The sequence below is a fragment of the Ursus arctos genome, unplaced genomic scaffold (genome assembly GCF_023065955.2).
Source record: "Ursus arctos isolate Adak ecotype North America unplaced genomic scaffold, UrsArc2.0 scaffold_23, whole genome shotgun sequence".
Taxonomy (NCBI): domain Eukaryota; kingdom Metazoa; phylum Chordata; class Mammalia; order Carnivora; family Ursidae; genus Ursus; species Ursus arctos.
Genome location: NW_026622908.1, coordinates 34,692,555 through 34,708,177, shown reverse-complemented (window position 1 = coordinate 34,708,177; position 15,623 = coordinate 34,692,555). Strand labels below are relative to the sequence as shown.

At 36.0% G+C, this 15,623-nt stretch overlaps 1 protein-coding gene across 1 annotated transcript; it reads right to left on the bottom strand.

The window, feature by feature from the left end:
- Nucleotides 1–6,084: 6,084 nt before the first annotated feature.
- Nucleotides 6,085–7,005, bottom strand: LOC113246370 (olfactory receptor 5T2-like). Its single transcript, XM_026486973.1, has one exon. The coding sequence runs from the start codon at nucleotides 7,003–7,005 to the stop codon at nucleotides 6,085–6,087; it is 921 nt and encodes a 306-aa protein (XP_026342758.1).
- Nucleotides 7,006–15,623: the final 8,618 nt, after the last annotated feature.

Here is a 15,623-nt window from a genome sequence, read left to right as displayed (position 1 = left end):
TATTCAGAAACGGAATTTTTTTTTTTAGTAAGCACATTTCTTCTGCCAAATAAACTAGTCCTTTTAATCACTCTGACCTCTACCTGCTCAGATGCTTCTCTATTATTATGTCTTGGCACATCTTTTTGTCCATCTTACCGCTCTTTTCTTTAAATTTTTTAAATTTGTTTTTTAATTTTTAAAAGCCTGTTTTGATGTTTTGAAAATATTACTTGTAGTTTTGAATTGCTCAAGTTTGATCATTTTGTTTTCCTTACACAGAGAAATGTGTAGAGAAGACAGTTAACATTATTTGCTATGTGGTGTATGCGGGGCCCAGAAAATGTTAGCCATTCCAAAGTAATGATCTCATTATCCTGCAGGAGTGTCCTAGAAGATGGATGCAGTTATTCATATGTCTGATGCGACAGTTGAGGCTCAATGGGATTAAGTCATGCAAAGAGTCTGTGTACAATATTGGTTAATGCTATGGTGTTTCAGTTTGGCTTTATGTGTTTTGTTTGCTTGTTTGTTTGGTCACTTGGTTGGTTGGATGTTAGGCCACCAATTACTAGCTCTGGGATTTTTATCAAGTATTTATATTCTTGTGTTGTGTGAATGTAATGAGATAATACACAAGCATGCATTAGTACAGAGCCTGTTAAAAATGACTGCAGAATAATTGGTACCAGCTGTTCTTGTTATTAGTGTGTTTTGAACAATTTTTTCATGTGGTTTCCTGTTTGTGTCCCAGTCTCTCATAGTTGAAATGCGAAATAGCAAGTGAATTGTAATTTTGCATATTCAAGCAACTGGGACACGTGATATCTGGCTATATATCTAACAAACAATTCAGGCTGTGTTCTTCCACAACCCGATTCTTTCTTAAATCTGTGGTGTTTGTTAAATCAAAGATAATTTATTCCATACATCAAATATATGTCTGATGAGGGTTATACAATTGTGTTGCACTAGATATCCCATATCTCTTTTCTCCTACTACCACATCTGAAAAGAAATGTACAGGTGAGTTCATAGTGGAAAATAGTGTGGCAACACTGACTTTAGACAAAACATTTCCTGTTTGTTTCCTACACATAAAGCAGCTTAGTGCATTTTTCACTCTGAGATATAATATACTCAATAAACATCTTTAATTTAATAAGAGAAAAAAAAGCACCAACAACAGTAATTGTGGATTTTGTACTATAAATTCTTGCAATTAGCTTTTAAAAACATATTTGCATATATCATTAACTGCTATTAATTCCTTCTTCTAATAAAATATTACTAATGGAAAGCTTAGGTAAGTATGTCACTGAAAAAAATATTTTTCTCTTGTTCAGAAGGTTTCTGATTTAATTGTTTCTGATAAAGGTATGTTCATTTTTTACACATATTTTTTCAAGTTTTTGAAAAGAAATATAACTCTACCAAAATAATAAAGTGTCAGAAAAGAACTTTAAAGATGTACATAAGGTGGAGGTGCCTGGGTGATAGAGTCGGTTAAACACCCAACTCTTGGTTTCAACTCAGGTTGTGATCTCATGTTCCTGAGATCAAGCTCTGAGTGGGGCTCCGTGCTCAGCGTAGAGTCTGCTTGATATTCTCTTGCTCTCCCTCTGCTCTTCCCACTCATACTCTCTCTCTCTCTAAAATAAAAATAAATAAATAAAAATATTTACCTAATATTAGTCACTTATACTACAATTGGGCTGAGAAATAATAATGAAAATATGTATAAGTAATTCCAGAAATGATTTCAAAGGATATTCTATTGGTCTCTAACTATACAATTTGTCTTAAACTTATTTAAACCTGAGTTGGGTTAGGGACAAACTGCATCTTGACATAAGCTGTCCGTGTTCACCAGCAACTGAAAGCCTGCCAGTTGACATCAGGGAATCTTTCCATCATAGGGTTTGTCACCCTGGGCAATGGGAAAATCAGGGAGGGCAGAAACTTCTTTTTCTTGAAGTTTAGCAATTTAGTAGGTCTTTCTTGGAGAAGAAATCTGATATTTCAAAGACACTTAACAAGCTTCCTGTCTGGTGTAGAGGGCCTTCTAAAGCATCAGTTCTGCCAGCTCTAAGGCAGAAACATTCTTCTTTATCCTAAGGTGAAATAGAATCCTCATAACAGCTCTTCATTACTCGTAGAAATGCTCACACTCTAAGTTATCAGCAGGGATGCTGGGCAACATGGTTTGAGTCATTTCCCTGTCCCTTCCACTTAGCCATCATTGGACAGAGCTTTGAGTCCCCAAGAAAAAAGAATAGAACAGATATCACGTCAGTCCTGAGTCTGATTTGAATCCATAAAGCTCCCTAGATACATGGTCTTCACATCCAGAATGAGTACTGAGTAAATCGTTGGGGTGAACCTACCTGAACCAGAGATCACCTGAGACCGACTGCAAAGGTTCTGCAGGAGGCATGCCGAAGAGATTTACAAGCGTCTGAACTCCCTGAAAACGCACACACTGAAATCAGCTTATTTATGGGTTCAGTCCCTACCCATGAAAACAGGAATTCCCCGATAAAGTTCTGATTCCCCAGGGAAAGAAAGACCAATTATTCAAGTCTCGATACAACAATTGCACCCAGAGAGGGAAAATGTGGGGATAGCCTAGGGATGCTCTTAGATGGTATTACTGAGTAACAATCCTCTGCAACAATTCACCCTTTGTGTGTTTGTTTCTTTTGAATTGTCCCCTGTGATGGTTGTGAAGTGTGGCTGCTGGCCCTGGGGTGGAGAAAATCCAAGTTAGAAAGCCCAGGATTCTGGTCCCAATGTTCCATTTTGCTGTGAATGTTGGGCGTAGAACTGAATGCAAAGCTTCCATTATGATCAAGTACAAGCCCTGGTGGGGGCACCTGGGTGGTTCAGTGGTTAAGGGTCTGCCTTTGGCTCAAGTCATGATCCCAGAGTCCTGGGATCCTGGGATCTAACCTGGGATGGAGCCCCACGTCAGGCTCTCCACTCAGTGGGGAGCCTACTTCTCCCTCTGCCCCTGGCCCTGCTTGTGCTCTCTCAGTCTAGCTCTGCTGTCTCTCTCTTTCAAATAAATAAATAAAATCTTAAAAAAAAAAGGAAGAAAAGGAAAGAACAAGCCTTGGTAAACCATATAATATTCCCCGTAAATGTAAAATGTGCATCATTGTGAGAAGACTCCAATTGTTTTACTGAAATTTGAAGGTACCCACCATATACCTGATCCTATTGCTTGTTTTTAATTAAAATTATTTGATGGAAGATGCATTTTTCATATGATCTTTTGATTTTTCCTCACACATGTCTAAGTATTATAATTAAATATTGATAACATTTTATTTTACATCTTCTGTCGGATTTTCTGGTCTGTAAGCTTTATAAATGAAAAGGTTTTGTCTAAAAAGTTTGTCTTCATATTAATAGCTTCTAAAATAATACCCAGGGAAGAGCAGGTTTTCAAAAGATATTTGGTGACTTGTTGACTGATACAATGAATGTGGAATAAGTGAATGAGTGAATCTAATATCCATCTTAAAATTCTGAAATAAAATATGAGGTTTTGTCTTCAGGTGTGCCATCTATCTTTAATATGGTTTTAACTTTGATAAAGAAACAGTGACAACTTGCATATCATTCTCTAGAATATTCAGCACTTTAGGGCAGGACACACTGTTCCTTCTTCATTCTGGTATTCCTAATATGAAGTACAGGTGTGGCACATTTTAGGCTCTACAATTTTTGAAGTAACAAACATATTGTGGATCATAAAGAGAAAATACCAAAGATTTTTATACACCTTATGTTACTCATCACAATGAATTGAAATCCTTGAGGTTCTTTCTAGACTCCAAGTATTCACATGAAGCTTGTGTCGTTACTTCTTCTGTAAATTGCCAATTGTCTGTCATGTGGCCAAAGATAGTCTGTACCCTGCTCAGTTAACGGTACTTTCATTCCATCAGCTCTGTGAAGTTTCTCATCTATTTTGCATTCCTATAACATTGCAAAATTTTTAAAAAATTACACTTTCCGTTTTCATTAATACTTTATTTTACACTTTAATCTCTCATTTGAAGCTTATTATTTATTGCACAAGGTACATTTTCCATTTCCAAACTTCCGAGTATGCTATATAAAAACATACTTTGGTCAAGCAGATAAAATTCTAAGACAGAATAGGACCATTACTGGATCACAAAATCTCACCTTTCAAAATATTTGTAAGAAAGGTGCACACACACATTCCTACCAGCAGAATGCGAATGTTTCCTTTGCTCACAATCACTTCATTGCCCCAGACTTTTCGATATCGGTCAGTGGTATGAGTGTGTAAGTGTTTTATATCATTTCACATTCACATTTTCCTAATCATTATTAAGGTAACATATATGCATTGACCTAAAGAATTTTCTTCTCTTGTGAATTATCTGTGTGTCTTCTTTGTTCATAATTTTATGGAATTTTGGTCTATTATTTATTAATTCAACCAGATAAATACTTAAATTTATTTTCTCGAGTTTACAAATATTTATTATATTTGCTATTATTTTTTTTTCATTTAGACCTTTACAATTTTAAAGCATAAAATCTATCAATTTTTGCAATTGTGAGTTGTGTTTAAGGATCTCTTTAATGCTGAATCATAAACACACACACACACACACACACACACACACACCAGCACTCTTCATTCGCGTGTTTTATATATGGAAGGATAATGAACGTCAGTGACCATAGTTTATTTTGCCATTTGAAGAAAGGAACTATGTGAAGAGCAGTGGGGAGAGCCTTGTAAACAGGAGAAAATAGATGCGAGATATTGTGGTGGGAATATGATGGCAAGAGATGCTCTATATAAGAACTGGTGAGAAGTTATTTAAACTTAATAAACCCACTTGAGAGAAATATCTTTAAGCTGGACTCTAATTCTAAGGAGACTGTCTCATTAGAATTAAAGAATACAGACACTCCTTGAAGAAAATAGTTTTCACAAAATAATAACAAAATATATAAAAATGAATGAAGGGAGAACATCACAACCTAAAATTGTCCTTGGAGGAGACATCTTTGCAATGAAAATGACATCTGCTGAAAGAGGGAAAAGTGTACAATAGAAGGGACTCTTCTCTGTATCTTGATTCTTGGTCCTGGGCACTAGGGAGTGGTGGCATACACAAGGGCATCAGAGGGTGAAGGTCAAAGGAAAACAGAGCTGAAAGCTGAGCTGGGGCCAGGCTTTCAAGGATCGCATAGGGATAAGCTGGTTTAGTTGTGGGAAGAGCCAAATGTGCCAGCCAATTATGCCTTACTTTCTGAATTGTGCTTCTTACTGTCATTCTTGAATGTAAGTATGATCTTGATACATGCTAATGCTTAGACTTTGTTTTCTGTGAGCAGGTTTAATGCCCATGCTTGGGACAAAATAACAAAAAGGGGAGAAATGCACCATCACAAGCAGCATGATAGTAACTCCAGGGATTTGAATATATTCTCTGTGGTCCTTGAACCACAGTCTGGGGTTAAATGGCTGCCAATGTGTGTATCTAAGGATGGAGCAGAGTGCTTTGAAATAGAGTCTGAACCAATGCCTCCATGGACATGGGATTGGGATTATGTGAGATATGGCTTTGCTACCAATCAGCTGATAGTTAATGAAGCTAGTCAGAAATAATTATGTTATTTATAATTGCAAATATAGTCTATACATTCAAGAAAGAAAAGAAATACAACATTCTAAAGTACAGGTTGCGTACGTCTATGCCTCTATGTGCATTTGCGCTGTATCCATCAGTATACTTCCACAAACATATATGTGCATATGTATGTGTGTATATATTGATACATAGATCAGCAGGAACATATTAAAAAGCAAATGGATGATACATATTTTCTGCATATGAAAATGGTGCAAGTAGAGGATTGACTATCGTCTTTATTTTAAAATATCCAAGGAGAAAAAATAATAACAGTAAAACAAAAGATCCAGGGAGAACAAAAATACATTAATAAGCTTAAACAAACATTTCATCTTATCTTCTTGATACTGAAGTGAGGAACATCACTCTCATTTTTGAAATTTAATTTTTACTATGAAAATACCTTATTGATAAATCAATTTGTCCTAAACACTTTCTGCATCGCCTCTTTTACATCTTTGTTCCTTAAACTGTAGATGATGGGATTCAGCATGGGAATCACAATCGTGTAAAATATCGACACTATCATGTCATGGTCAAAAGCATAGCTGGAACTGGGTCTCACATACATGAAGAGAGCTGTACCATGAAAAACTGACACTCCAGTTAGGTGAGAGCCACACGTAGAAAAGACTTTCCACCTCCCTTCAGTAGAACGCATCCTCAGAATGGCCAACACAATGAAACCATAAGAGACCAGGACTATCAAGATAGTGGATATCTCAATAGATCCAACAAAGTAGAAGAGCAGCAGCTGGTTTGTGTGGGTGTCAGAGCAAGAAATGGCAAGGAGCGGAGGGATGTCACAGAAGACATGTCTAATTTCATTGGACGCACAGAAGGAGAGGCTGAACGTGGTCACCGTGTGTAGAGAAGCATGCAAAATGCCACCAACATAGGAAGCCACGATGAGTGGCACATAGACTCTGGGCGACATGCTTGCAGAATACAGGAGAGGGTTGTAGATCGCTACGTAGCGATCATAAGCCATGGCAGCCAGGAGAAAGCATTCTGTGGTCCCAAAAGTGACAGCGAGAAACATCTGTGTTGCACATCCAAGGAATGAAATGACTTTGTCCTTTGACATAAAATCTACTAGCATATTTGGGGTAATTACTGAAGAATAGCAGGCATCCACAGATGATAACACGCTCAGAAAATAGTACATGGGATTGTGGAGCCGGGAATCCCCAATGACCAAAACAACCAATCCTAAGTTTCCCATCAGAGTAAAGAGGTAGATTGTTAGAAACAGGAAGAACAAGGCAATCTGTAGTTCAGGTTTGTCTGTGAAGCCCTTCAGTACAAATGTGGTAACTTCAGTGACATTTTTCATGTTGACACTTCTGGGAAAAAACTTGAAGATATTCATAAAAAATAATCTATTCACTAGAAAAAGAATAAATAATATTGTGACTCAATATTTTAACTAAAGGGTACATGTGGTATGTCCTCATATTTATTTTTTGGCAATGTAAATTTCCCAGTTGCAGATCAGCAGACAATGACAAGATATTCAAGTGTTCATGCCACTTACTGCAAAATCAAGTGGAAAATGCAGGTGTTCTCTCCCTCACTGAATTCCTTCATTGCTAAAACACTCAGGTCAACTGGTTACTTTGCCACTGCATTTTATTAGCTGTGTTTATAAGTCACAGTAAAAACGCCAAGTGATTGGCTAAAAAATAATTTCCTTTGACATCTATACACAAGAAAAAGTGAATCAATGCACAAACACTGTAGTAAAATCTCAGCATTCTAGACCTTTAGGTAGATGTGTGAAATAATCTGCTATAATCTATTCACCTGTAGAATGGAATTTACAATATTGGGGCAAATATTGAAAGACAAAATATGTTCATACGATTGAATCTTTAAAATTACGTTAAATATAGAACGTGTTAAGTTGGGTTGGTTCTCCGGAGTAGTAGCTTCCTGAGTGGTGACATTTTATGAGCTAATCTCTAAAAATGTTCTAACTCTAAGATCTTGAGTGTATCTGACAAAACTAATTAACATTTTTTTCAGGATGATGGGACATGATTGAATTAAGCAATTATATGACTCCTTACATTTCATTCAAATTTATTTCTCAAATACTTAACATCCCATTGTCCTGTTTTGACTAGATAGGTGGTCATACTTATTACTTGTGGATACCTAAATTCTATATGATTTTTGACTCCTCCAAAAACTGGGGTGAAAAAGGAAAGAATTATTCTGAAAATCTATATTTTTTAAGCATTATTCTTGTCTAGGTATTGTTTATTACCTAGTGAAATTAACAACTATATATTTATTATCTTCATTAAAAAAACAGTAATTAAAATATAACACCAGAAATAAACAATGTTTACAGCAAGGCATAAAATATTCAAGAGCAAAAACGTTGGAAGAAATGGGAAAAAAAGGAATAGCAGAAATCTTTCCTGGATAATCCCATTATTAAAAAATTAGGAGTCAAACCTATATCTGAATCCAGAGTTTTAATTATTAGCCAATTATATTCACAAGTTAGAGGATAAGTCTTTTTTTAAATTAAATTAAATTAGCCAACATATAATACATCATTAGTTTCAGATGTAGAGTTCAATAATTCATCGGTTGTGTATAACACCCGGTGCTCATCACACCATGTGCTCTTCTTGATGCCCAGCATCCAGTTACCCCATCCCCCATCCACCTCCCCTCCAGCAGCCCTCAGTTTGTTTCCTATAGTTAAGTGTCTCTCATGGTTTTTCTCCTAAAGGATAAGTCCCATTGAAGTCACATTTTCCTTCCTTCCTTCCTTCCTTCCTTCCTTCCTTCCTTCCTTCCTTCCTTCCTTCCTTTTTGTTTTTTTTTAACATACCCATTCATATGAAATTTAAGTCAGTCTTGAGAACATATGATCTGCTGCAAATAAAAACGTGTACTCTATTTAAATCCATAATGTAAGTCAAGCCCTTATTTCAATACATTGACCTGGATCCCATCAGAAAGAGAGAGAGCCATTTGGATTAGAAATAGCGATGGAAGCAGAAGGAGGCACATCCCAACAACCTTCTGAAAAAGACAAAATCAAGAATGCCTCCAAAAATTGTCAGTATCAGCAGAAAACATTTTCATGGAATTACTGGAAAGATTAAAGGCAAAGAAAACAAAAAAATACTCAAAACATCAAGAATGCAGATTTTAGATTGAATCATATGTATTAAAAATAAATATATAGATAAAACAAGTTAGAATCCACAAGCTATATGTTCTAATTAACTGAATATTTTTGAGTGGCTCTAATATTTTAAGATTCTCTTAAATATATAATTTAATTAAAATGTTTTAATAACTTGATTGGGAAAACTTCATATTTTTTATTCTTATTTTAAAAAGTCATAGGGAACAGTGTGACCTGAGGATTAACTGAACAGAGGGGGTAAAAGAGTTTATGTATATGAGGTAAAAGCTACAACCAAAGAAATGAAATATAATCTTTGAAGACTATCAACCCCAATACAATCCTTTTTTTTTTAAGATTTATTTATTTATTTATTTATTTATTTGACAGAGAGAGAGAGAGAGAGCCAGCAAGAGAGGGAACACAAGCAGGGGGAGTGGGAGAGAGAGAAGCAGGCTACCAGCCGAAGAGCCTGATGTGGGGCTCAATCCCAGAATGCTATCACTTCCTGAGCCGAAGGCAGACGCTTAACGACTGCACCACCCAGGCGCCCCTGACCCCAATACAATTCTTGACATCAGTTCAATGATATACCCTGTTCAGGACAACGCAGGATTTGGAATCTGAAAATATGTGTTCACCAGCCAGATTCATGATTAAAAGACATGTGTGATGTTAGGTTTTCTCTCCAAAGTTTACTCCTCTTCAAAATAGTAACATATATGAGTGATGAGGCAGACAAAATAATATTATAATATACAGCCAGGCAGACTAATTAAATGTATAAAGCAATAAGTACATAAAGCAAATATAAAATGGCCATATAATTGAATGTTTGTAATCAGATGCACTTATTTTTAAAGCATTAGCAAATATTGGGTCAAGAAATTAATATTTTAAATAATCACTGAAAAATAAACATTTCCAGAGCCCTGAGCCAGATGTTTCATTCTTCAGCTGCATGTAATATATTGTTTTAGTGATCTAATACACACTAAAACATTATTCTCTCAGGATTAAATCCAATGACTCTTATTTTAATTAATATTTTTTTTCTTACTCACTCTTTAAATCTCCGGACTATTCTTTAGAGAGTAAAGAAGTTTTGTGAATTGTAGGATCTGCTTATACTGAAAATACAGACACCTCTTTCTACATTCAGTGGGATTAAGTTTACTTGGGTAGATAAGATAGGGAAAGACTATAATGTTAGGAACTTTAGCTAGATTTCTCTGGAAACAGGAATTTCTACTAGATGTCCAAATAAAACTCATACTGGATATAACTAAGTCAATATTAGAATATACTGAAAGGACTCAGAATTATATAGAGAAAATGACTATGATTCTTGAAGAATTTAGTACCATTGCAACTGTTAAAATTGAGGTAAAGCCACCTTTAAAAATACAACTGTAATAATAGAGGGCAGAAAATTCCACATATATTTGACTCAACATTGAAACACTGTTTGCAAAAGAGAAGAAAAGTAACAGCCATGTATCGAGCACATGTAGCAGGAACAGACTTTTTTGTGTATTCATTTCAGGCTTATAGCAATTCTCACAGCCAGTAAGTCTCAAAGCCCAGATTCACTCCCACCTGCCACTCAGCGTGCATGTACTTTTCATCATTTTACACTATCTCTGGGTACACCATGGCTTCACTCTGTAACTGACCTCCTCACATGCCACCTCCAGTAGAACAAAATATGATTCTCGATAAATATTTAGATAACATCTAAACATCAAGACTAGAGAAACATTATGAAAATGAAAGTATAGGCTCAATTTGGAGCCCTCTTATCTAACTCTACAAACATAAATTCATTAGTTTCTATTTTCTTTGTTGTGTTATTCACCTGTGCAGTAGGCAACAAACTGAAGGGTTTAGTACTGGGGATTTCAATAACTGTTTGACCTTGATATTGTAGACCCCACCTCCACAAACATTCTGCAAATGACCTGAAATTTTCTCTTACCTGTGCAACAGCAAAGTCAAGGTTAAATGTATCACAGATATGATTAATTTCAATTGCTTATATCTACTAATTCCACTGTCGTTGAAACTACAGAAGATGCCCTAAGGGGAATATGCTCCAATTATCTTCTTGTTCAAAACAGATGCGTGGTGATTTACTCACTAGTAAAAAAGAAAATGAGGCTGGGATAATTTACTACATATTATTATTTATTGAATACATAGATTCCTCTGGTGTCTAACTTATAACAATGCTTTTACTTTTGCGTTTACCAGATAAGTTTGATGTTCACTATTTTTTCATATTGGCCTGTTGGCCATCTGTGTGTCTTTTTTGGACAAAGTGTGTTCACGTGATGTGCAAATATTTTCTCCCATTCTGTAAACTGCCTTTTCCCTCTGTTGATTGTTTTCTTTGTTGTGCAGAAGACTTTTAATTTGATGTATCCCCACTTAGGTAATTTTTCTTTTTTTGCGGGTGTTTATGGTGTCGTAGCCATGAAATCATTACCAAGCCCAACGTCATGAAGCTTCACCCTTATGTTTTCTTTTAGGAGTTTTACTTTTGTGCATAGTATAAGACAAGGGTTGGATTTTATTCTTTTGCATATGGTTCTCCAGTTTTCCCAACATAATTTGTTGAAGTGACTTTCCATTTCCCTTTGTGTAGTATTGATGTTCTTGTTGAAGATCAAGTGAGTATAAGTGTGTGGGGTTACTTCTGGGCTCTTTGTTCTGCCGCATTGCCTTATATGTCTGTTTTTACTTATTTATTTATTTTAATAATGTTTTTTTTTATTATATTATGTTAGTCACCATACAGTACATCCCTGGTTTTTGATGTAAAGTTCGATGATTCATTAGTTGCGTATAACACCCAGTGCACCATGCAATACGTGCCCTCCTTACTACCCATCACCAGTCTGTCCCATTCCCCCACCCCCCTCCCCTCTGAAGCCCTCAGTTTTTTTCTCAGAGTCCATAGTCTCTCATGCTTCATTCCCCCTTCTGATCACCCCCCTTCCCTATCTCCCCTCCCCTACTGATCTTCCTAGTTCTTATGTTTCATAGATGAGAAAAATCATATGATAATTGTCTTTCTCTGCTTGACTTATTTCACTCAGCATTATCTCCTCCAGTGCCATGCATGTTGCAGCAAATGTTGAGAAATCATTTTTCTTTTTGATAGCTGAGTAATATTCCATTGTATATATGGACCACATCTTCTTAATCCAGTCATCTGTTGAAGGGCATCTTGGCTCCTTCCACAATTTAGCTATTGTGGACAATGCTGCTATGAACATTGGGGTGCATATGGCCCTTCTCTTTACTACGTCTGTATCTTTGGGGTAGATACCCAGTAGTGGAATGACTGGATCATAGGGTAGCTCAATTTTAACTTTTTCAGGGACCTCCACACTATTTTCCAGAGTGGCTGTACCAACTTGCTTTCCCACCAACAGTGTAGGAGGGATCCCCTTTCTCCACATCCTCTCCAACAATTGTTGTTTCTTGCCTTGTCAATTTTTGCCATTCTTTCTGGTGTAAGGTGGTATCTTAGTGTGGTTTTGATTTGAATTTCCATGATGGCTAATGATTTTGAACATTTTTTCATGTGTCTGTTTTTAAACCAATACCATACAGTTCAGTTACTTTAGCTTTGTAATGTATTTTGAAATCAGTAAATGTGATGGCTCCAGTTTTGTTTCTCTTGCTGAAATTTCTTTGCATATTTGAGGTCTTTTTTGGTACATTATGAATTTTGGAAATGTTTTTTCTACTTATGCTGGTATTTTGGTATTTTGAAAAGAATTGCACTGAATCTTTGGATTGCTTCAGAGAGTGTGGCTCTTTTACCAAATGCAAATCAATACTACAATTGCATATCACCTCTGGCCTTTTGGGGTGACTATTACAAAAAAAAAAAAGTGAAGATGCATAAAAGGGAACCTTATGCAGTGCTGATAGGAATGGAAATTGGTACAATCATTATGGAACACAGTATGGAGATTCCTCAAAAAATTAAAAATAAAACTACCAAATGATCTAGCAATCACTTCTTGGTACTTATCCAAAGGAACTGAAATCAGGATCAGGAAGGAACACGCCCATGTTCTCCGCAATATTAATTACAATACCCAAGATATGGAAACAACATTAAAATGTCTATTTATGGAAAGATGAATGAAGAAAATGTGGTATTCCTACTTCTCTGAGTGTCACTTGGTCTCTTGCCGGTCCGGTTTCTATTTTTCATCAGCATAGAAGCAAAACTGAGAAAGAAGGTAAAGCAGGATGCTGCAAGGTGGATCGGGCATATTACAGAGCTTGCGCAGCTCATCTCTGTGCTGATGTTGGAAATGAATCTGAATGATATGATGTAGCATGCCAGGAAGAATTCCTTTTAGTCACCCTCTTGTCACGATGGGCAGACAACGTATGTTACCAGACATCTCACTACATCCTCTACTATGGAAGAGAACAAAAGAAATAAATAATAGAACAGAATTGGAGGCTTCCAGTTTCTAGCTCCATAGGTGAGGAGCCTGGAAGACACCACTCTGTCTTATCAACAAGTAAAAAGCTGAACACACTACCAAAAAAAAAAAAAAAAAAAAAAGAAAAGAAAAAGAAAGAGAGAAAGAAAGAAAATCAATAACTGTTCTTGAATCCTTAAAGAGTAGGAAGAACAAGACAAGGGGTGGCCTCCATGATTGAAGAAACAGGCAAAGAGTAGGAGTCAAATATTACTGGACAGAAACTCAGGAACAGAAAACACCATAGGAACCAGTGCCTAGAGAAGAACATGTGAGCGACAACTGACCAATTGCTGAAAGTGGAGTCTGATCAACTCTGGGAGTTAAAAATTTCAGGGGTATCCAGACAGGGTCCCCCCCTTCCCCAGTATTATGAGATTTACCTTCAGGAGCTCCACCAGGTTCCCACAGTAAATACTGAAGTAAATATCCTTATGCTTCTAGCAGGAAAAGAGAGAAGGAACTATTTGCAAAGAATGCCAAAGCCTGCCCTCAGGAGAAAGGAGTTTACAGTGCCCAGCCTGCTGGGGTATTCTCAGAGCAAGTAAGGAGCAGGGAGGGAAATATCCAACTTCAGCTTACTCTAGCCATCCAGACCCACCGAAGGGGGAAGAATAAGACTAAGGAACAATTGTGAATTTCAGTCTGGTGGCACAGGCTCACTAAAGGCCTGAGACCCGGTCTGGAGACTATAGAACACGTCCCCAGCTCCCACACCTAACCACATCGTTACTAAAAGTCCAATTACAGCAGTTCTTTTTACCCAGTACATCATGCCTGGCTACCCAGAAAAAATAATTGTATTTCATACTAAAAGGCAAAAACCTATGTTGTTCAAGGCTCAACTGTAGTATGAAGGGTAACTTGTGAAATGTTCCAAAGTTACTAAAATCAGATGATAAAGTAAGGCTGTAGAACAAGCAAACTAATATAGTAATTTAATCTCTTAGAATAATGTCAAATAAACTTAAAAATAATAAAGTTTTATTAAATTATAAATTATTAGTAAATTACAAAGGAGAAGGCTAGATATCAGAAGGATTTGAAAACATGAGTATGAGAACACAGATATTAACTAGAAATAAAAAACCATCAATCAAGGATAATTTAGTAAAATACAATAGTAAGTGCATTCTATTAGCTGTTTTCATACTTTTTTACTTTATTTTTTTAAGTAATCTCCACGCCCAACAAGGGGCTTGAACCCTCAACCTTGAGATCAAATGTAATCCTCCACTGGCAGAGCCAGCCAGGTGCTCCTAGCTGTTTTCATATTAAATCACATTAAAACCTCAGTGATTGGCTAAAAATATTACTTCCTGACATCCAAACATGTGATATAGTACCTGTTATTATTATACGTTGAAACTTGACTCATTCTGGTAGGTGTATAGTATAGGACGACCTTGTTGTGTTCAATTGCACTTCTTTCCTTAACATCAAATGGTGTTTAACTTTTTCACAAGCTTAGTTACCATCTGTGTGTCTTCTGTGGGGAAAGGTTTGTTCAAATATATTGCCCTTTTGCTGTTGTTGTTTTGTTTTGTTTCAGAGTTTTTCATATATTCTGGATACATAGTCTTCATTGCATAACCGTTGAGCACATATTTTGTATAAGTCTGTGGTTTATTTCTTTCCTCAGCAATGTTTTTCCCAGAGCAGAAGATTTTAAATTGTGATGAAATACAATATATCCCTTTTTTTCTCCCATGGTTCATGTATTTTGAGATTTATTTAAAAATCTGTGACTAACCCATGGTCACACAGATGCCCAAATTATCTCTAGAAATGTGTAGCCAAGGATTTATATTAAGATGTAAGATTCATTTTGAGAAAAGTTTTATATATGTGCAAACAATGAGTCAATGTTTCCTTTTTTGTGTCATAAGGATATTCTACAAATTAAATACCATTTAAAAAAATACTATTCTTCCTCCATAGATTTTTCTTATCAATTTTGACGAAAATCAACTGAGCATATATGGGTGAATCTATTTCTATTTCTATTTCTATTTCTATTTCTATTTCTATTTCTATTTCTATTCCATTGACACAGCTGTCTGACTTTTCAATATTTCTGATTATTTAGCATGTTGTGTGTGAATATTCCAGTTTTATTCTTGTTTTCAAAATTCTCTCGTCTTTTTAAAAAAAATATTTATTTATTTTTTTATTATTTATTTGAAGAACAGGCTCCTAAGTGGGGGTATGGGCAGAGGGAGAGGGAGAGAAAGAATCCCAGGCAGACTCTTCTCTGAGCACAGAGCTAGATGGGGGAGCTACATC

Coding starts and splice junctions, on each gene's coding strand:
- LOC113246370 (XM_026486973.1), bottom strand. CDS start 7,005: ATGAAAAATGTCACTGAAGTTACCACATTTGTACTGAAGGGCTTCACA.